A 23,424-nucleotide genomic window follows, 5' to 3' on the forward strand; every position below is an offset into this window, starting at 1 on the left:
ATTGGCTCAGCGTTGTCCAGGTTAGGGTTTGGCTGGGTTAGGCCGTCATTGTAAAGAGTTTGTTCTTAATGGACTTGCCTAGTTAAAAAAAATTTATGACTTGAGGCTAGTAGCATATCTTTTTTTTTTTTTAAGAAGCATATCTCTTGCCATTGAATACAGGCTGGTGACGTCAACAACCCTCATCGACTATTCAAAATAGATTACAACAATGAGATGTATCCACCAATCCAAAGAAAGGATAGGCGGGCGCGAGACAGCCCGCTGTGCCACTTTGTGGTCAACAACTCCCATTGTCAGTATATCCGTAATTTTTGGTGCCATTCAGCAATATGGCACAATCGGGAATTTTACGTAGGAATTGTGGATGATGTCATTATCACGATCTACTGGTTTTAATGTTTAATGTTATACCTCAGAAATAAACATTTTTTGGATACCTTTACTGGGGCTTTTCTTTGTGATGATAGCCAAAGGGTTTCACTGGGTTGATATCTCGGGTCTGTTACTAGTGCCGTTTCAACTAGTTTTATCTTGTTCTTGATACCATGTCTTGTTTTGATGTGTTTTGACTGATGTCACTTCTATGCTAATATGGCAAAAATTCACAAACTAACCAACAACTGTACAATGTATTTACCCCTTGTTAACCCTCGCAAGGCTGCCGGCCCAGACGGCATCCCTAGTCGCGTCCTCAGAGCATGCGCAGACCAGCTGGCTGGAGTGTTTACGGACTTATTCAATCTCTCCCTATTCCAGTCTGCTGTCATCACATGCTTCAAAATGTCCACCATTGTTCCTGTACCCAAGAAAGCAAAGGTAACTGAACTAAATGACCATCGCCCCATAGCACTCACTTCTGTCATCATTAAGTGCTTTGAGAGACTAGTCAAGGAGCATATCACCTCTACCTTATCTGACACACAAGAGCCACTTCAATTTGCTTACCACCACCAATAGATCCACAGACGATGGAATCGCTATTGCACTGCACACTGCCCTATCCCATCTGGACAAGAGGAATAACTATGTAAGAATGCTGTTCATTGACTATGGCTCAGCATTCAACACCATCGTAACCTCCAAGCTCATCATTAAACTTGGGGCCTGGGTCCCGTCCTGTGCAACTGGTTCCTGGACTTCCTGACGGGCCGCCCACGGGTGGTGAAGGTAGGAAACAACAACTCCACTTCGCTAATCCTCAACACAGGGGCCCCACAAGGGTGTGTGCTCAGCCCCCTCCTGTACTCCCTGTTCACCCATGACTGCGTGGCCATGCATGCTTCCAACTCAATCATCAAGTTTTCAGATGACACAACAGTAGTAGGCCTGATTACCAACAATGACGGGACAGCCTACAGGGAGGAGGTGAGGGCCCTGGGAGTGTGGTGCCAGGAAAATAACCTCTCACCCAACATCAACAAAAGAAAGGAGCTGATCGTGGACTTCAGGAAACCGCAGAGGGAGCACCCCCCTATCCACATCGACGGGACCGCAGTGGAGAAGCTGGAAAACTTCAAGTTTCTCGGTGTACACATCACAGACAGGGTGGTGAAGAAGGCGTAACAGTGCCTCTTCAACCTCAGGAGGCTGAAGAAATGTCTTGTCACCTAAAACCCTCACAAACTTTGACAGATGCACAATTGAGAGAATCCTGTTGGGCTGTATCACTGCCTGGTACGGTAACTGCACCGCCCGCAACCACAGGGCTCTCTCTATACTGTATTCTATTCTACTGTATTTTAGTCTATGCCACTTTGACATTGCTCATCTTAATATTTATATACTCCATTCCTTTGCTTTAAATGTGTGTGTATTGTTGTTAAATTGTTAGACATTACTTGTTAGATATTACTACACTGTTGGAGCTAGAAACACAATCATTTCACTACACCTGCAATAACATCTGCTAAACATGTGTATGTGACCAATACAATTGTATTTGTATTTGAGAGACCACAAGTGCTCATTGACCACATGTATTTATGTTTTTAATAAGCATTGGAGACGAAATATAGTTTACATGTTGTCAACAATTGAAGCCAACCCCGTCTGTTTCCCCCATAGTTGCGCATGCGTCGGTGTTGTTACTAAACCAACCAAACCATCTCTACACGTTCTGCGTTCTACAATCAGCAAGTCGGACATTTCTGAGTTTCTTATTTCCGACTAGTACATGAACGCGGCATAACAGCATGACTTAAGTGATAGAACGTCAGCGAATCATATTTCAGATACTTTATCCAACCTTTGTTATAAGCCAATAGAAATATCCCGCGGTGAATAGGAAACGCCCATCATGAGCTTTTGATTGATTTCCGGTGTCTGTGAGATTACTTAGCTAGCCAGTTGCGGTACACTGTTCTTGTTTTGACCAGTGGTGATTGTAACAACGTCTTTAAAACGCACATTTTGAAATTGTTCACATAAATGGGCAATTTTTGAACTGGTACTTGTCTGAATTTTCGTTCAGGGAAGGTAAGCTGGCAACTGGATAGTAGCTAGCTAGCTACCGTTGGCTTTCAAGCTAAGTAACGTTAGCTGGTTAGCTTGCAAGCTAGCAGATCTGGTTGGTTTGCTACATTTGTGTTGTGAACGTTCTTGTCGTTCGTTTATCGAGTCGTAAACTATGCCTATTTCATTATGGATAATAAGCAACAATGCTAGATTCCATCGCAAATGAATATCTATGCTTGATTTGTAATTGCAAACCTGTCGTCCAGCTAACAATCTGGACATATCTTAACAATTTAACTAGCTACTGTAACTATATAAGATATATAGCTTAACTAACTAGTTATGTGTTCAAAGTCATTTTGCAGAATTAGTTGCCTGCATAGGAACACGTGAACAAACACGGATACAATGTCAACATTGCTAGTTGCCATAGTAGTTAGCTAAGCAAAGATCTTAGTTAACTAACTTGTCAACTGCTGTAGCCAACGGCAATAACAATGCTCTTTGGTAGTATGCGAATAAAATAATGTATCTAACTGGGCTAACACTCAACCTCCATGTTAAACAACCATTAAACACCATTAACACCAGACATCACAAATTTGTATATCTGGATTATTTCCCGGTGGGGTTTAAAGTGCTTGGCCTGGCAGAGATGTAACAGTTAGGCCTGTTTGACGTCATGACATGAATGAGGCACGTCTGTCTGAGCAGCTGCATGGTCAGCAGATCAGATTCAGCAACCATCGAGGTCAGGTTGCCCCATTTTGTGTGTGTTGAGTAGAGGGTCTCATCAGTCATTTGGTCTCGTGTGGCTGTTGGTAGAGCATGGTGCTTTCAACGCCGGAGTTTTGGGTTTGATTGTCATGGGGGACCAGTATGAAAATGACTCTAAATTAATAAAAATGTAACATTTGTTCTGTCAATTGTATCCCCAGTGACGCCAGTGAATGGCACAGGCAACACTTGTTGTGGGACCGACCTAGACGGAGAAGTTGCCCCTCCATGAGTAATGAACCTGAACCCATTCTGGAGCATGTCTACCAATACTGGTCTTAAGGTAAGGGAGCACTCTTCCTCTTCTGCACTGAAAGCCAACTTCTGTCAAGTTCACCCAACACACACGCGAGAAGAGAGACAAAAAAACAGGATCTTCAAAAGTTCCCGAAGAGACACCCACACACTGAAAGTAAGCCTAGTGTGGTCTGTCCCCCTAACGTTTTCCCATAAAGACGGCATGGCTGCCTTGGAGCTTTGTGCATTTTACTGCTGTTACCACCTGTCTTTTGTTTGAGAGAAATCTTGGAGGACTGGAATTGTGGCATGGGAATGTTTAACTTGAGGTGTGTGGTGTCCTCTAATAACGCATTAGGCCTACTCATGCCTGTTCACCAACTCCTTGCCAGGGACACGCCTTTGCAATCTCATCCCAAAAGAGGGCAGTTTCAGGGTTGTCTTTTACTACCTGGTGCTCTGTAGGGCTGTGACAATACTAGTATTGCAATATTTGACACGAAGCAGACCTAACTCTTTGGTCCTTTAATAACCTGCTGTATGTAAAATATTGTCTAAAGCTTGGAAAATACATTTGACTGGATGACAACTGATTGTTTCCAACGTTGTGGTGTTTTCCTAAAAGTGAAATCTCTTGTTTCCTTGCCACTATACTAACGCGTATCATGGTACTGGTATCGTCCCAGCCGTAGTCCTCTGGAGGTTGCAGCTGCAACTATATAGTCAGACATGACTTGTCACAACACATGCATGGTTGTTGCAGGAGGAGCCTGTTGCTCCTGGGAAATCCACTTAGATTTGATGTTAAACTGTAGTTTGACCAGAGCAATGGTGAACTACTCAACTTTTGTTTGATGTTTGCTAATTGCTAAGATTCAGTTGGGTGAAAGCTGTTTGTCATGTGTCTGCTGTTATTGCCATTCAGTCTGTTGCCTACGTACCTCAATGACTTCTGCGAGATGGTAGGCACCAACTTCCAGTTTGGCATAAAGGCGTCACATTGGCGAAGTAGCTCTGCCCGTAGTAACATAGGTGTGACTACTCTGTCCTGCCTTGTCAGATGAATGGTTCACTCATTGCTCTGTGCCTCCTAAAAACATTAATAATTATACAACGTGGTTTGTTTAGTGGCACTCACTGTGTGCTGTCCGTTAACCTGAATTTTTCCGTTAGTTGCAGAGGGATGGGTTTGTTGCTAATCCGTTCCTTAGCTTACTGGCATATCTCCTGTTGTGAACTAGCCTATCCTCCTCCTCTGTGCTTCCCACTGAGCTAGCATTGGTGGGATATGATGCGGGCTGTGTTTAGGGATGCTCTCTGTGGGTGCTCTCACCTCCCATGGAACAAGGAAACTGATGCCAGACCAGACTCTCTGAAACCTGTGAGGTTGTCACCACATGCCTTTTGCCCAGGGCTCAACGTGTGCTCCCACTGCTGTCTGTGTGTTGCCTTGTAGTTCGACAACAGAGCTTGCCTGAAATTGGTTGCCTGCGTTCTCTGCAACATGGTGAATAGTGTTTTGCTAAGTGGTTTCAATCTAGGCATATTCCCCTCGTTGTAATAATCAATGCTACCAGTTTTTACTTCGTAGACATATATATTGAGTTGTTAAATGCCTTTTGTTCACTCTTCTGCTGAGCAGAGATCTGACGGTGAGGAACAGAGTGGAGAGCAGCAGCAACAAAGAGCCAGTCCAGCCCGTCCTAGCTTTGGGAAGAAGCAGCTTCCCTCCATCCCCAAGAATGCAGTCCCCATCACCAAGCCTGCCTCTCCTGCCGCCACAGCCCAGTTGGCCAACGGAACACATGCCTCCTACGGTCCATTCTACCTGGAGTACTCGCTGCTGGCTGAGTTGTAAGTACTGGCCCCAGATCAAACTTTATTTTGGGTTGTGGATGTAGTAGACGCTACTGGATACTGGCTACCTTTTAAAATGCTTCATGCCTACCTCCTTTGCTAGAGGTAATCACTGATCTGTATGCGACTGGATAAGTGAAGGTACGATTTGTTTTCACCAATCCAACCATGTCAGATCATTGATTAGCCTACCTGAAGGAAGGAAGGATGTATTTGTGCATAGGCCACTATGTTATGTAGTTAATTTAGAGAAGCTGTTGATGAAAAAATGCGCTGTTAATTTCCATATCAATTTTCTGCTGCATTGATTTAATTCCATGTTACCTTGTGACCCACAGCACCCTAGTGATCAAGCAAAAACTGCCTGGAATCTATGTGCAGCCATCCTACAAATCAGCATTGAGTAAGAGCCTAATCTGTCCTCGTGTTTGACTGCATAATCTACACATAATCTATACAAAGGGATCATGAGATTCTCTTCTTTCCAGTGTGGTTCGGGGTCATTTTCATCAGACATGGCTTGTACCAGGATGGAGTCTTCAAGTTCACTGTGTATATTCCAGATAACTATCCTGATGGTGAATGTCCTGTGAGTACTTTTGTGGACCTGCTGTAACATTACAACACAGCTGTTTACACAAAATAAAGACTTTTCTTTGGCACGTTTCAAAGGTTAGTTTGTTCAGCCTTTCCTGCTTTGGTGGCTGAGACTGTGATTGGTTTGTGACTATCATACAGTGTATTCGGAAAGTATTTGCTGTTTTTCCACATTTTGTTACGTTACAGCCTTATTCTAAATTTGATGAAATAGTTTTTCCCCCTCATCAATCTACACACATTACAAAACAGGTTTAACAATTTTAGCGAATTGATTAAAACTGAAATATCACATTGACATAAGTATTCAGACTCTTTACTCAATACTTTGTTGAAGCACCTTTGGCAGTGATTACTGCCTCGATTCTTCCTGGGTATGACGCTACAAGCTTGGTACACCTGTATTTGGGGAGTTTCTCCCATTCTTCTCTGCAGATCCTCTCAAGCGCTGTCAGGTTGGATGGGGAGTGTCACTGCGCTCTGTGTTCAATCGAGTCAAGTCTGCTCTGGCTGGTCCACTCAAGTACAGAGACTTGTCCCGAAGCCACTCCTGTGTTGTCTTGGCTGTGTGCTTAAGGTCATTTTCCTGTTGGAAGGTAAACCTACCCCCCAGTCTGAGGTCCTGAGTGATCTGGAACAGGTTTTCATCAAGGATCTCTCTGTACTTTGCTCTGTTCATCTTTCCCTCGATCCTGACTAGTCTCCCAGTCCCTGCCTCTGGAAAAATATCCCCACAGCATGATGTCTACCACCACCATGCTTCACCTTAGGGATGGTATTGGTGAGGTGAAGAGTGGTGTCTGGTTTCCTCCAGACATGACGCTTGGCTTTCAGGCCAAAGAGTTCAATCTTGGTTTCATCAGACCAGAGAGACTTGTTTCTCATGGTCAGTCCTTTAGGTGCCTTTTGGCAAACTCCAAGCAGTCTGTCGTTCCTTTTACTGAGTGGCTTCTGTCTTGCTGCTCTACCATAAAGGCCTGATTGGTAGAGTGCTGCAGAGATGGATGTCCTTCTGGAAGGTTCTCCCGTCTCCACAGAGGAGCTCTGTCAGCGTGACCATCGGGTTCTTGGTCACCTCCCTGACCAAGGCCCTTCTCTCCTGATCTCTGTTTGGCCGAGCGGCCAGCTCTAAGAAGAGTATTGGTGGGTTGTTCCATACTTATTCAATTTAAGAATGATGACGGCCACTGCGTTCTTGGGGACCTTCAATGCTGTAGAAATGTTTTGGTACCCTTCCCCAGATCTGCCTCATCACAATCCTTTCTCTGAGCTCTACGGACAATTACTTCGACCTCATGGCTTGGTTTTTGCTTTGATACGCACTGTCAACTGTGGGACCTTATATAGACACGTGTGCCTTTCATGTCCAAACAATTGAATGTACTACAGGTGGACTCCAATGAAGTTGTAGAAACCTCAAGGATGATCATTAGAAACAGGATGCACCTGAGCTCAATTTCAAGTCTCATAGCAAAGGTTCTGAATAATTATGTAAATAAGCTATTTCTGTTTTTATATGAATTTGATCATTTCCAAACCTGTTTTCGCTTTGTCATTATGAGGTATTGTGTGTAGTTAATCAATTTTAGAATAAGGCTGTAACGTAACAAAATGTGGAAAAAGTTGAGGGGTTTGAAATGCGTGTTTTGTTATTTATGCAGTATTCTAACAGTACTATGTTCTCTCCTGTACCCCCATTCAGAGAGTGGTGTTTGATATCCCAGTCTTCCACCCACTTGTGGACCCTGTTTCAGGAGAGCTTGATGTCAGGAGAGCCTTCACCAAGTGGAGGTCAGTATATGGCTTCTATGCCCAGATCATTACATCCAAATGAATGAGGACGATTTGGAAATGGGTGTTTGTCAGTTACATGTGGCTTGCTATTTTTCCATTAGTGTAATGTCTGCTCCACCATGTACTAGTCACTACTACACAGCCTTACACATCCCTTGATAGGCTAAATGCAGTTACTACTTTTTGATCTATGATGTTACTGCTTCATGTTGTGATTGATATGTGTGTTCTCTCAGGATGTTGTAGTTCTGGTGGTAAATAGTGATACAGTGCTGTCACTGAGTTGCGCTGTGGGGCTGTCTATAGTGTACCTTAGTTAGAACTGGCATGTGTCGCATCAAGGCCCAGTGTTTACTCTGACTGCTGTTCCAGCTCTGTTCCTCATGGCCTGTGTCTTCAGCTGGACAGTGACACAGCCTTGTAAGGTCTTCTCTTAAACCTCAGTCTCTATCAGCTGAAGGTGGATTTATAGGAGCACAGCACTATATGTTTTACTGAATGGGGAAAGTTGTCCATGACATTCTCACTGGAAACCTGTCTGTCATTATGGTGTGTCACACTTTGGCTGTGCACTACTGGTGTTTGAGCAGTGCTACTGTTGGGTATTTCACTAGTCTGAGATGAACCTATGCACCATGGATTGCCTTTATGATATTTGTGTATTTACTGTGACTGGAGTTGTATTTGGTTTGCCATTATGTTGAGAGAATCATAATTGTCTCCCTGTGGACATGAAGGCGTAATCACAACCACATCTGGCAAGTCCTGATGTATGCACGCACGGTGTTCTACAAGATCAACACTATGGAACCACTCAACCCAGAAGCTGCTGTGCTGTAAGTCTGTACTTGTTCACTTTCTCCTCGCAGCCTTCTCTTCCTCCTGTAGATGGATACTGGGCCACGCGTACGTATGTGACCTGGGTCAGTTTATATAGGTCAACAAGCAAGCTAGTTGTTGTGCTCCTATTGTGTACCCTGAAACTTCAATTAATAGCCCATACATTTATTTGCTTCAGTCACTGAACACAACCGGTGCTTAGAGAAGTGCTTCTGTCTATTTGAGCCAAGTGTGTATTTCCTTAATGCACACAGCTATTGCACAAAATGTTGAAGACTACCAAACCTAATTGTGACCAGTATAAACATAACAAATCTATCGCAGATCATACACCCCCAATTTGGCACTTCGGCACCATGGAGAGCTTGAATTTGACGTGTTTATTTTTGATGACGAGCAATGTTTTTAATGCACATGACTGGGATTATTAGAGCTGTGTCCATGGTAACTTCATAAACAATTAATTTAGACCCATTTATTTACTGAAATGTGTGCCGATGCCCGGCTACTAAAAGGGACAGGCGGCTGTTGAGACTTGCTGTTTAATTGAAATGTTGTGGTATTCTGAGTCCGTTTTTTCTTAATTTTCTGAGCTAATGAATTAGATTGTGGCCAGGTTGGGGCAATTATCACTTCACACTGTATTGACTGGCAAATTGCATGTATAATCAAATGTATTAGTCACATGTGCTGAATACAACAGGTGTAGACCTCACACTGTTTTTTCAGGTACGACAAGGATGTGCAGGTGTTCAAAAGCAAGGTGGTAGACAGCGTCAAACTATGCAACAGTCACCTCTTCGACCAACCCAAGATGGACGATCCTTATGCAATAAGGTTGGTAGTAGGAAAAGCTCATTCCTGGAATTCCATTTCTCATAGCTCACGAACAATCTGAACATTATTATTATTTATTTTTTATTTGCTGTCAATAAGAAACCTCCTGCAGCATATGAAAGGAGATGCAATAAATGGTTTGAGAATTTGTTTCTCATAAGTGTTATTTTTTTATGCAAATTTTTCCAGTTTCTCTTCATGGAACCCAGCGATCCACGACGAGGCGAAGGAACGGATGTTCACACATAAAGTGAGTTTTCTAAACCGCAGCAGTGTGCTTTTCAGACTTATGTAAAAGGACACAAAGCTCTGAGTCTGTCTGCTATGGGCCATGGACTCGGGTTCCCTCTGAGCTCACTCCCAAGAGGCTTGTTTTACTTGAATGAGAGCCAGCAGGGCTGTGATTGGTCAAGCTGTGTGAGCGGCCATTTGTTTCCATGGTGCTAGCTGACCAGTGTGGTAATGCGTGTCTGTTATTCTAGAGACGGCCTGAGGATCACCACAAGGGGCTGCAGGTGTCAGGACTGTCTTGGGTGAAGCCCGGATCCACACAACCCTTCAGCAAAGATGACAACCCTCCCCAGAGCTGAGCTGATCCTGCAGTCAGAGTCAGCAGCCACTAGCGGAAGATGCAGAGCAGAATGCCACGCCACAGACTAGCTTCAGCAGCCGTTCAGTCGTATGAATAGGAACTGAACAAGTTGAATGTACTTCATTTTACATTGCAACACTTGCGCTCAGCTTTAAAAGCATTATAGGCATCTTGTGCTCAAACAGCTATAGAACAAAAATGTGTATATTATGTAAGTAAATCAACAATGACAACTGGTTGACTTAGTAACACAGGCTACAATGCAATCAGAGCGTTTTCCCTTTATTTTCTTCTCTGCTCTTTGCACATGCTTGGGTTTGGTCTATGAAGATAACCACTCAAAGCTGGTTGAAAGGTGAGAATAAAAATCAGCATTAATTATAGGTATACTGTATGAGTGGACTGGATTCATGACCGCTTGTTAAGGTGGGCTCAGGACAGTTAATTATTGGGCCTTGGAATGTTTTTCAATGACTTCAGACTGGAGATGGGCTCTAACCTTGGGTATTATTTTGTCCCCAAACATATTTGACCGAAATAAAATTAGACCAACACTACATTTTTGGTGTGGGGGGAAATGTATTTTCTTTTGGATTACGGTTTAGTATATTATTTCTTTACTGTGTAAACTATAGGCAAGATGGGTAATATATATTACAGGCAGGTATGGTTTTAATGAATATGCTAAGTTAAATCACGTCTAATTTGACATTGCTTTTAATTCAGTTTGAATGTTCTATTTACCCTTATTGAGCTGATTAAAGGTTTGTGGAAATATAAATATGTGCTGTGGGAATGGCAGCTCTCAACAGACATTGTTTTGCTCAAAGCTGTTGGCTACTTGGCACTATTTATATTGCTGTGAAATGAAGTAAACACATGCTGTCGTCTGGACTGTTGAATTTGGTAAAACAATGCATATGTGGACTTCTCATTTTACCTTTCCTATATGGAACCAAAACTTCAGTCAACAGTTGGCGCTGTATAGGTAGTGAGTTTGGAAATCTTTTCTTTGAAAGGAAATGAACATGACAATGCATACCAATGACTCTATATATATTTTTTAAATTGAGCCTTTATATAACTAGGTAAGTCAGTTGAAAACAAGTTCTTAATTACAATGACGGCATAACCCGGATGATGCTTGGCCAGTTGTACGCTGCCCTATGGGACTCCCAATCATGGCCTGTAAATGATACAGCCTGAAATCGAACCAGTGTGTAGTGACACCTCAAGCCCTGCGATGCAGTGCCTTAGACAGCTGTGATTTAGGTTTGGGGTAAGCACTGCTTGCCATTGACTAGCTGTGGAGATCTAAGTAGCCTTCATTCATCACATAAGGGTGTGTGGGTCAAGTCGCACGGCAACGTGTTAGAGCTCAATTTGGCCTTTGTGACTCGAGACTCCCAAATGCGTGACACCATCCATACGGCGCCTATAAACCCTATTTTCAGATCAAGCATACATTTGCTCTTAATAAATTAGCTGGATAGGTTGATAACCAGGGGTGAACATACGATGTTCGTGTTGAAAAATGAATTAACACGTTAGCGAAGACAGACAATTTATGCTTGATCTGAAAATGTGGTTGGCGTGTGTGATGCAATTTCGGGGCCTCAGAGGCACGCGAGGCCAAAAAAGTGTAACTTTCCCCAGTAATACTTTCAGAAATTAAGGCTTGTGCTTTGATTTAACTTCCAGAATAATCAAAAGGAGCGCGTTGAAGTATATGTGAAAAATATGGTTGGATCTCATAGATTTTAGAAAATGTTTCCACTATTTCTGATCTCATGCTGTCAGGCAAGATTTATGGTTCACGTCAAGACCATAGTGACTTGGTTTAGCAGTACTGTCAAGAGCCACTGGGGGTCACCACACACTAATGACAGGTTGCCATGTTATTTTCCCACTATCTCGCCTGTCAGAGTTAACATTATTATCCGGGAGACTACAGGTTTGTGTTATCAAAGTAAAACCTCCGCGGATTGGCTTCAGATCTACCGCGGCCATCTTGTGTGTCATGCCTTTATAACCAATTTGGTCTAATATTTGTCATTTTATTTTACATATGAGGAGTTATTATGGCACAAAAATGAAAATGAAATGTGTCCATGTGGAACCGACTCCAAATGTAATCTGAGATTATAAAAATTGAACGACTCCTCAATTGTCCAATCAGAGAGCAAGTAACTGATATGCAAATTGATGTCTTCATCGATTCGTCACGTCAGCAGCAGTAGAACCGCTGTGGTCAACTAGTTAACTTCGCTCTTATAATTTTCATTCAACGGATTTTGCGTCACTTCGGTAAGTAATAAAATAATTTTCTCGTCATAAATAGAAAGTATTGGCTCCACACAGAGCTTTTAACTCTGGGAGCAAACTGTCATTCTAATGACTGAGAGACAGTGACGCTCAGCTGTGGTCACTAACATTACGTTAACAGTGAGAATCCCGGTCTGAAAAGCACCCAACTAGCTAACTACAATATCAGTCAAATGGCTCCCGGAACATTGTGAGTTATTCCATTTCCATAATGGTTCTCACAGTTCGAAATATTGCATTCGTGTTACTAAAGTTATTGACGGCGCTTCGTTATGGTGGTCCTGAACTGACAGCGACCGGCTGTGATGGTACGAGCCTCGAGCCAGCTCTGCATCGTTACCATGAATGTGAATGCAGAGGATAAAGTGATATCAGTCGGTGGTCTCAACGAAAACGAAACTCGGTCGGGTCCATCAACAACTGGTTTAATTGTCTGTGGTCAATCTATTGCATTGTTCTTAATGAATGACTGTCGACCCCCATCCAGCTCTTCCCTCTCCTACTCAACAGAGGCGTCACGACACCACTGAAGTCGAGAGGAGAGGTGCTTGGAAGGAAAGACAAGTGGGGACACGTGTACGATTCGAGTCTCGAGAAGAACAGATGGTGGGAAAAAATCCCTATGGCTTGGCACCTGACTTTCAGATTCAGAAAGTTAAGATTCAGCTAGTTTCTCTAACTAGGTAGCTAGTTACCTGTTGTGACATGGAAACACATCGAGTGGCAAGCAGCCTTTTACTAGGAGGTGCAGCAAGGCTATTGTGAAGATTCGATGCTCAGATAGCCACGAGCCATAGCTGCACTCAGAGGATGCTGAGGTTAGTGGCCATTATAGACTGGCTTCTTTATATCATGGGTTCATTGTTACAGATTCTCGCTGTGCCACATAAACCGGGGTTGGTTAGGATTCTAGAAGCTATTCTAAAGTAAAATTCAACAATGCAATAGGATACTTATGAACCTTTCTTACTTCGTAATAATACTGTTATTCTTGGGATTATTCTTATATAGCGTCTTTACAAACGTGTGTAATCAGCAGTCAGTTGATTAAAGCCGATTGATGATTATCATGGATGTCCGTTGCACGTAGATGTAGTTTGTGCAAATTCTATTTTGATTTCTGATTCCATGAGGGAGTTGGATCGTCGACAGACGACGGGTTTGTGAGTTTGGACAGTTTGATGCTGCATTGTTTCTGTCTCTATATCGTTGTCGTTATTGTGGCTGCACTTGTTATCTGTCTTTTTTTGTTGAGGGTGCTTAGATAAGTCACAAGGACTCTGAAATTGACGACGCCTATTTATTTGTTGTGTATCGTGGGTTGGTGATATCATGCTACTTGAGGCAAAGAGGCATAGACTCATGATAAACAAAGAAAGAAGCAAGCGGCATGCAGAGGTAGTTAGCCCACGGGGCACAGACTTCAATTCAACGTCTATTCCACGTTGGTTCAACGTAATTTCATTGAAATGACGTGTAAACAACGTTGACTCAACCAATGTGTGACCAGTGGGAGGAGGCTAAATGTAAGCAGGAAGCGCAGCAAAACACGAATGCATTTATATTGCACAGACTATGATGGGACCTGTTGAATGTGCTCTGGAATGGCCTTGATCAGTGAAATTAATCTCCATTGTCCAATGTTGCTTTTTTAACTAAATAAAATTTGATTCAGGTGGGGGTCTTTTGTTATTGGTGTGCCGGTTATTACCCAATACTTTGAGGGTAGAGCCTACAGATAAACCAGCCAAACAAATAGTCTACATTCGATTTGGCTATGAATTATGTTTTACATTTTAAAGTGGGTTTCACTGTAGCTAAAACTTAACTCCAGATATTAACTAGAGCTAGTTTCACTGCAGATCTGGGTTCAACGTCATTTATAAAGACTTTCTAGACTGCATCAAGTCTTCATAAGAACTACATAGATGCTTCACAACCCTAGCATTTATAAGCAAAGTCATAGCCTACCTACGACATGCAATTCCCCAAAAAACCTGCCTGATACTAGATCCTGAAGATTCTGGTCTTGATGAGAATACAAATAAAATAAATGTCTGGAGATGTTCCCTTCTGCACTGTTCAACCAATCTAGTAAATGTGAAGGAAGAGTTAAGATGGAGTGTCACCTTGTTAATGGAAGGGAAGTCGTGTCACAGGCTCTCTCTTCCATTTCCCCTGAAAACCGGAACTTATGGTTGTTGGCAACTCCGCTAAGGCTACACCCAAGGGTAGTGCTATTTCCCCCAAAAAATTGGTTCAATTAGTAGGGAGTAGGGAGTTGTTGTTTCCAACAGGTCAATATTGTACATAGTTTAGCACATAAAACGTGGCAATTAACTAAAATGACCATAATCCATTGCGCATCTACTCGTCCAGTCTGTGTTTCTTTCATGCCTGCTACAGAAGAGACAGAAGAATGCGTGATTGTGAGGTGATATAGAGAGCGGCTGTTGCTTCTTGCAGTAGCTCTACCTGAAAATACATGATCAAGTCATTGATAGTTGGTATTCAGCAGTCATAAAAGTATGTCTTGTTTACTTTGAAGAACTACAAAATAGTGATTTTGTCAGACAGCATAGGTAGCAACTCTATAGAGATGAGATGACTTGGAATAAAATAATAATGCATCAAATAAAACAAATGTAATATACACAATAAGTGAAATATTTTTGAAAAGCAAACTGGCTCTAACCAGAATAGAAAGAGGAGTGGGAGGCCCCGGTGGACAACTGAGCAAGAGGACACAAGTCCTCAACTGGCAGCCTAGAAGGCCAGCATCCCGGAGTCGCCTCTTCACTGTTGACGTTGAGACTGGTGGTTTGCGGGTACTATTTAATGAAGCTGCCAGTTGAGGACTTGTGAGGCGTCTGTTTCTCAAACTAGACACTAGACACTCTTCGTATTGTCTGAGATCCCTAAAGATTGAAAAGCTGCCGCGGTCATCCCCCTCTTCAAAGGGGGTGACACTCTAGACCCAAAACTGTTACAGACCTATATCTATTCTACCCTGCCTTTCTAAAGTCTTCGAAAGCCAAGTTAACAAACAGATCACCGACCATTTCGAATCCCACCGTACCTTCTCCGCTATGCAATCTGGTTTCCGAGCTGGTCACGGGTGCACCTCAGCCACGCTCAAGGTCCTAAACGATATCATAACCTCCATCGATAAAAGACAGTACTGTGCAGCCATATTCATCGACCTGGCCAAGGCTTTCGACTTTGTCAATCACCGCATTCTTATCGGCAGACTCAACAGCCTTGGTTTGTCAAATGACTGCCTCGCCTGGTTCACCAACTACTTCTCAGATAGAGTTCAGTGTGTCAAATCGGAGGGCCTGTTGTCCGGACCTCTGGCTGTCTCTATGGGGGTGCCACAGGGTTCAATTCTCAGGCCGACACTTTTCTCTGAATACATCAATGATGTCGCTCTTGCTGCTGGTGATTCTCTGATCCACCTCTACGCAGATGACACCATTCTGTATACCTCTGGCCCATCTTTGGACACAGTGTTAACAAACCTCCAGACGAGCTTCAATGCCATACAACACTCCTTCCGTGGCCTCCAACTGCTCTTAAATGCAAGCAAAACTAAATGCATGCTCTTCAACCGTTCGCTGCCCGCACCCGCCCGCCCGTCTAGCATCACTACTCTCGACGGTTCTGACTTAGAATATGTGGACAACTACAAATACCATGGTGTCTGGTTAGACTGTAAACTCCCCTTCCAGACTCACATTAGGCATCTCCAATCCAAAATTAAATCTAGAATCGGCTTCCTATTTCACAACAAAGTATCCTTCACTCATGCTGCCAAACATACCTTCTTAAAACTGACTATCCTACCGATCCTTGACTTCGGTGATGTCATTTACAAAATAGTCTCCAACACTACTCAGTAAATTGGATGTAGTCTATCACAGTGCCATCCGTTTTGTCACTAAAGCACCATATACTACCCACCACTGCGACGTGTACGCTCTCGTTGGCTGGGCCCCGCTTCATATTCGTCGCCAAACCTACTGGCTCCAGGTCATCTATAAGTCTTTGTTAGTTAAAGCCCCACCTTATCTCAGCTCACTGGTCACCATAGCCGCACCCACCCGTAGCACGTGCTCCAGCAGGTACAGTTGAAGTCGGAAGTTTACATACACCTTAGCCAAATACATTTATACTCAGTTTTTCACAATTCCTGACATTTAATCCTCGTAAAATTTTCCTGTCTTAGGTCAGTTAGGATCACCACTTTATTTTAAGAATGTGAAATGTCAGAATAATAGTAGAGAGAATGATTTATTTCAGCTTTTATTTCTTTCAACACATTCCCAGTGGGTCAGAAGTTTACATACACTCAATTAGTATTTGGTAGCATTGCCTTTAAATTGTTTAACTTGTGTCAAATGTTTCGGGTAGCCTTCCACAAGCTTCCCACAATAAGTTGGGTGAATTCTGTCCCATTCCTCCTGACAGAGCTGGTGTAACTGAGTCAGGTTTGTTGGCCTCCTTGCTCGCACACGCTTTTTCAGTTCTGCCCACACATCTTTTGTAGGATTGAGGTTAGGGCTTGTGATGGCCACTCCAATACCTTGACTTTGTTGTCCTTTAGCCATTTTGCCACAACTTTGGAAGTATGCTTGGGGTCATTGTCCATTTGGAAGACCCATTTGCATCCAAGCTTTAACTTCCTGACTGGTGTCTTGAGATGTTGCTTCAATATATCCACAAAATTTTCCTGCCTCATGATGCCATCTATTTTGTGAAGTACACCACTCCCTCCTGCAGCAAAGCACCCCCACAACATGATGCTGCCACCCCCGTGCTTCACAGTTGGGATGGTGTTCTTCGGCTTGCAAGCGTCCCTCTTTTTCCTCCAAACATAACGATGATCATTATGGCCAAACAGTTCTATTTTTGTTTCATCAGACCAGAGGACATTTCTCCAAAAAGTACGATCTTTGTCCCCCATGTGCAGTTGCAAACCGTAGCCTGTGTTTTTTATGGCGGTTTTGGAGCAGTGTCTTCTTCCTTGCTGAGCGGCCTTTCAGGTTATGTCGATATAGGACTTGTTTTACTGTGGATATAGATACTTTTGTACCTGTTTCCTCCAGCATCTTCACAAGGTCCTTTGCTGTTGTTCTGGGATTGATTTGCACTTTTCACACCAAAGTACATTCATCTCTAGGGGACAGAACGTGTCTCCTTCCTGAGTGGTATGACAGCTGCGTGGTCCCATGGTGTTTATACTTGCGTACTATTGTTTGTACAGATGAACGTGGTACCTTCAGGCGTTTGGAAATTGCTTCCAAGGATGAACCAGACTTGTGGAGGTCTACAATTTTTTTTCTGAGGTCTTGGCTGATTTCTTTTGATTTTCCCATGATGTCAAGCAAAGAGGCACTGAGTTTGAAGGTAGGCCTTGAATTACATCAACAGGTGCACCTCCAATTGACTCAAATTATGTCAATTAGCGTATCAGAAGCTTCTAAAGCCATAACATAATTTTTGGGAATTTTCCAAGCTGTTTAAAGGCACAGTCAACTTAGTGTATGTAAACGTCTGACCCACTGGAATTGTGATACAGTGAATTATAAGTGAAATAATCTGTCTGTAAACAATTGTTGGAATAATTACTTGTGTCATGCACAAAGTAGATGTCCTAACCGACTTGCCAAAATTATAGTTTGTTAATAAGACATTTCTGGAGTGGTAGAAAAACGAGTTTTAATGACTCCAACCTAAGTGCATGTAAACTTCCGACTTCAACTGTATATTTCACTGGTCACCCCCAAATCCAACTACTCTTTGGCCGCCTTTCCTTCCAGTCCGCTGCTGCCAATGACTGGAACGAATTGCAAAAATCACTGAAGCTGGGGACTTATTTCTCCCTCACTAACTTTAAGCATCAGCTGTCAGAGCATCTTACCGATCATTGCACCTGTACATAGCCCATCGTAAATACCCCACCCAACTACCTCGTCCCCATGTTGTTATTTTTTCTTTTCTTCTTCTTTGCACCCTGGTATCTCTACTTGCACATTCATCTTCTGCACATCTATCACTCCAGTGTTTAATTGCTAAATTGTAATTATTTCGCCTCTATGGCCTATTTATTGTCTTACCTCCCTAATCTTACTATGTTTGCACACACTGTATATAGACTTTTCTATTGTGTTATTGACTGTACGTTTGTTTATCCCATGTGTAACTCTGTGTTGTATGTGTCGCACTGCTTTGCTCTATCTTGGCCAGGTCGCAGTTGTAAATAATAACTTGTTCTCAACTGGCCTACCTGGTTTAATAAAGGTGGAGAAAAAAAGTTTTAAAAAAGTATGTACTTTTCCTCTTGCTCAGTGGTGCACCTGGGCCTTCCACTCCTCTTTCTAGTCTGGTTAGAGCCAGTTTGCGCTGTTCTGTGAAGATAGTAGTACACAGCGTTGTACGAGATCTTCAGTTTCTTGGCAATTTCTTGCATGGAATAGTCTTCATTTCTCAGGACAAGAACATACTGATGAGTTTCAGAAGAAAGTCTTTGTTTCGGACCATTTTGAGCCTGTAATTGAACCCACAAATGCTTAGGCTCCAGATACTCAACTAGTCTAAAGAAGGCCAGTTTTATTGCTTCTTTAATCAGAACAACAGTTTTCAGCTGTGCTAACATAATTGCAAAAGAGTTTTCTATTGATCAATTAGCCTTTTAAAATTATAATCTTGGATTAGCTAACACAACGTGCCATTGGAACACAGGAGTGATGGTTGCTGATAATGGGCCTCTGTATGCCTATGTAGATATTCCATAAAAAATCTGCCGTTTCCAGCTACAATAGTAATTTACAACATTAACAATGTCTACACTGTATTTCTGATCAATTTGATGTTATTTTAATGGACAACAAATGTGCTTTTCTTTCATAAACAAGGACATTTCTAAGTGACCCCAAACTTTTGAACGGTAGTGTATATCACAAGTAGTAAGTACATTTGCCGTTACTTCCTATAATTTCTAATCTACAATGTTTGTTTGGTTACGGTAATTTTTTAAAATGCTTTTAATATATTGTTATTTCAGTCTTTCACCGTTCTGATTGTCGGAGTGCACAACCTATGCTACACTTGTGAAAAACAAGTTTTGGTTTGTTTCATTCAATTTACTATTTACTACAATTTAGTCATTGTGTTTTGTTTGGAGCTCTCCTGTCATTGTTGAGTAAGGATGCGCATTGATTACTTCTTATCTCTTGTGCAAATAGCCTACAGCTGTGTCTGTTCGGAACTCACTGGCAGGAAACTTTGAGGGCCCAGAAGATGTTATACATAGGTGCAAGTTTGCTAGCATGAGCTTCAGGCCAGACCCTAGTTAATAGTTGATACAATGTTGCTAGTTTGCTGGTGAGACCTTCAGGCTGGACCCATGTTTAGTTAATAGTTGATACAATGTTGCTAGTTTGCTGGTGAGACCTTCAGGCTGGACCCATGTTTAGTTAATAGTTGATACAATGTTGCTAGTTCGTTGCAGAAAGGCCATGCACAGCCAATGTGATTTATAAGATATTTATTTTGATCAGGATATTTGTATCATTTTCATTTAGATTTGGATAGAATTTTGATTAACCACATGACAATGATTTTGACATACGAAGACGTTATTATAAATTAAATCTAACTGTTACACGAAAATGTGCATATGAAAACCATAACTGGCATGCAGATCGGTAGAAATAGTAAGATAAAATGTTATTCCACATCAGAAAAGTTACCGACTCGTGTAGTAGCCTATTACCGGCAACTTCAGGAGAGTAGCGGCAGAATCTGCGAAAGCCAGTAGGAGCGGGAGGAGGATGGTCAGGTTAAGTTTTTCTTCTTCTGATTATCTTCATCTCTGGCTCCCTCGAGTCATTTGTGTCTTATTTAATCAAAAACTGCTCTTAAAGCATCAGACAAGCTCAATGCATATATAGTTGATTTTATTTTAATACAATTGGTGTGTCTATATGTGGAAAAATGCACATTTATAGGCTGTCTATGGTTGAGACTAGGGCTGTCCCACACTAAATAATATCTTGGTATAACGAAAGTCGTCTGTTCAATCGATTGGTTGATTGGTCGATTGGTCGAAGCTATTATTTAGTGTGGGACAGCCCTAGTCTCAACCATAGACAGTCTATAACCTGTTATATTGTACATCATATAGCTTAGGTTCTACAGTTCCTCATTGGTTCCAACTAATACAAGACGAAGAAGCAGCAGCAGGAAAAACTTTATGCTGCTCAGATAAGCTACCTAACCTACCTCTGATTACTAATTCAGACCGTTGAGCGGCCCGGGTAGGATTCTGGTCTGATGTTACCTCTAATTGAGTGATCAGATTTTCCTGTCTGTTTGGGAGAATTAGGCCTGGCCATTCTGCTCATTGTCAGTTACAATGGAGCCCTGCTAAGTGGCTGAGAGCAATGGGAGTTCTCTTTTCATGCCTAGCCTGCCCTCAGCTGTAGGTCTGTGTTGCAAGAGAAGAGAATACTCTCCTACTCCTGGGCTGGCTGCTAGTCACACGAGAACAGAGCTCTAGTATAGCCAAGAGCTGGGCATGGGATATGATCTGGCCCCTGCTATCTGGTGCTCCTGTTAAACACAGTTCTAACTGCTGTAGCTGTCCATGTTGTTATGGAATGGAGGTCCAGCACAGCTGTCATTTATGAAGATGAGTAAGGCTACATTAATGATTCACAGTAACCAGGTTAGGGTTAAGTCTTGAAGCTTCCTGTATGAGTCTTGTGTATTGTCTTGGTTGTGTGCTTGTGTCATATGGCATACTGGGCCTTTGTAACAATGAGTAAAAAGTAAGGTTTCATCATAGCGGCAGGCTAGTGGTTAGAGCGTTGGACTAGTAACCGAAAGGTTGCAAGTTCAAATCCCCGAGCTGACAAGGTACAAATCTGGTGTTCTGCCCCTGAACAGGCAGTGGCCTAGAAACCTTACTGTTCCTAGGCCGTCATTGAAACTAACAATTTGTTCTTAACTGACTTGCCTAGTTAAATAAAGGTAAAATAAAAAAATTGCCAGGGACAGCCCCACTACTAGGGTTGGGCAGTATGCAGATTTTCATATCTTCATACCGTTCTTCTCTCATCCCAAGATGTACTGTTTTACCATGGAGGCTGCTAGCTAAATATGCTAACAAGCGCAAATGGAAAAAATATATATTTCAAAGACCGGCAGCTCAGCAAAAAAAGTTATACATACATAGGTAGGAGCTACTGAATGTCATTTTTTGTGAGTTTGGACATTTACAAACGAAATGTGAACGAGATACATTGTGCAATAAACAGTACTGGTTCTGGAGCAGCATGTGTACACGCTGTGTCTGTGTGGAGTCTGGAGTCTCTAGGGCAACAGGCCTGCTTGCTCTGCTTAGAGAAGAAGACAGGCCGAGAACGGAGAGGAGAAAAAAACACAAGGAAATCAAAAGACAGCAGTGGCAGCTGTACAGATAACTCATCCAAAGGGCTTTGACTTTTCAAACACGGCAGAAAGCCAACACAATATGATGGATTCTCCGTCACCTTATGAATTTAGCCACTTACTTAGATAACCATCAAGTTAAACTTAGGGGTCACGTTAAATGCAGAATTCTTCTATATTGCTGCATTTTGTAAACAAAAATCTCGGCATCAGACTAATTTTGTGCTTCAGTTGCACTTCTCCACTCGGGTGAGAATTCACTAAGGGCGTTCTATCAGCAGACAGCGTTCTGATGAAGCTACTTTTCTCCCCTACTTTTCTCGGTGTAGCCAGCCTACTTTTCTCCCCTACTTTTCTCGGTGTAGCCAGCCTACTTTTCTCCCCTACTTTTCTCGGTGTAGCCAGCCTACTTTTCTCCCCTACTTTTCTCGGTGTAGCCAGCCTACTTTGCTCCAGATTAACTTTAAGAAAAACATTAGGAAATGTAGCTAGCTACATTCTTTCTATAATAAACAGAAATATGATGGCCATGCATTGTTTTTGCAAAAAATACATTGCATGTTCATTGTAAGCTCATTTAGTCTACTTGTGTGGCTGCCAGCCTAATAGCGTTGCGCTTCTGTTGTCGTCTGATGAAAATGAAGCTATATTCTGCTGAATGTGTTGCAGTAATATATTTAATGTGAAGGAAAACTATAGTTGCACGTCCCTGATCACTCTATTGAAGCAAAAAAACACTTGACTTTCAATTTAAAACTCAACCCCTGTCAATTGACACAGCTCAACTCAACTGCTCCCGCTTTGTGCCATTTACAAACAAACACATGACTGGCTCAACTGTTCTGGGGAACTACGGTGAGCTTCATAATGTAAAATAATGTGACAAGTGAAATGAAGAACGCTTTATCTTCTAACATATTGCCCTAGTTGACTGCAGGTATTTACTTACAAAGTAGCTACAAATATTAAAATATATAGAAAAACTTCAAAGAAATAGTTAACGGTATTGAAAAACAATCCCGTGGCTATTTCCAAATACCCCGCTATATGGTATATACGGTATACCGCCCAAGCCTACCCACTACCCCACTTAACCTTAGCAGAGGTTCACGAGTTGTGGTTGAAGCATTGGATCTCAGTTGTATGCCCCCCCTCTGTATCAGAAGACTTGTGAGAGCCATGACTGTACATTCAGAACATGTCAAAGTGTTTGTAGTGAGGTGAGTGTGTGTGGTGAGTATGAGTCAGCAGGTCTTGACTAACACAAGTGTTCCGTCATCTTCTATTGGTCTGTGGTTAGATGCATCCTGAGCCAACCTCCCTGGCTGTTGACACAAACAGCATCAGCTGTCTATCTGTCTGTCTGCACCTTCCTCCCACACATTCAGTAGCTACTAGCAGACAGACGGCTCGGTAGATAGCAGGCACAGCACAGTCACAGGGCTGAGGCTGATCGGATCAGGGGGCTTTGAACCGAGGAAGACTAGAGGCACCTGGCTGCTGGTCTGTCTGGCAGTTGGTTCAGTTTAGATCAGATCAGATGCGTTACCACACAACTACCTGCTGCCAACCAGAGATAATTGACGGTGCCAAATTTATCCCAGGCCTGTCTGACCTAGCCATTACTTGGCTTTTTGGCAGCCGCTGTTTTCACT

The 23,424-nt window shown here is 42.5% G+C and overlaps 2 protein-coding genes across 2 annotated transcripts in view; both read left to right on the forward strand.

Annotated features, from left to right (window-relative positions):
- The first annotated feature begins 2,309 nt into the window (after positions 1 to 2,309).
- LOC120025027 (AKT-interacting protein-like) lies at positions 2,310 to 10,880 on the forward strand. Its single transcript, XM_038969458.1, has 10 exons — positions 2,310 to 2,478; positions 3,396 to 3,517; positions 5,114 to 5,325; positions 5,667 to 5,731; positions 5,817 to 5,917; positions 7,628 to 7,716; positions 8,457 to 8,555; positions 9,289 to 9,396; positions 9,586 to 9,646; positions 9,879 to 10,880. The coding sequence occupies exons 2-10, from the start codon at positions 3,470 to 3,472 to the stop codon at positions 9,984 to 9,986; spliced, it is 891 nt and encodes a 296-aa protein (XP_038825386.1). The 5' UTR covers positions 2,310 to 2,478; positions 3,396 to 3,469; the 3' UTR covers positions 9,987 to 10,880.
- A 1,350-nt stretch (positions 10,881 to 12,230) lies between these two features.
- Positions 12,231 to 23,424, forward strand: part of LOC120025112 (chromodomain-helicase-DNA-binding protein 9-like) — a 144,962-nt gene continuing 133,768 nt past the window's right edge. Inside the window, exon 1 of the mRNA XM_038969548.1 lies at positions 12,231 to 12,295. The gene's annotated coding sequence lies outside the window, so the exon portion shown is untranslated. The remainder of the gene's footprint in view (positions 12,296 to 23,424) is intronic.

The sequence above is a fragment of the Salvelinus namaycush genome, chromosome 30 (assembly GCF_016432855.1).
Source record: "Salvelinus namaycush isolate Seneca chromosome 30, SaNama_1.0, whole genome shotgun sequence".
NCBI lineage: Eukaryota > Metazoa > Chordata > Actinopteri > Salmoniformes > Salmonidae > Salvelinus > Salvelinus namaycush.

What these genes read in the sequence shown, in the direction of transcription:
- LOC120025027 (XM_038969458.1), top strand. Translation starts at nt 3,470, where the DNA reads ATGAACCTGAACCCATTCTGGAGCATGTCTACCAATACTGGTCTTAAG. An exon ending in TACTCGCTGCTGGCTGAGTT is followed by an intron (nt 5,326 to 5,666) that starts GTAAGTACTGGC and finishes TGTGACCCACAG; the next exon opens with CACCCTAGTGATCAAGCAAA. An exon ending in ATCCTACAAATCAGCATTGA is followed by an intron (nt 5,732 to 5,816) that starts GTAAGAGCCTAA and finishes TCTTCTTTCCAG; the next exon opens with TGTGGTTCGGGGTCATTTTC.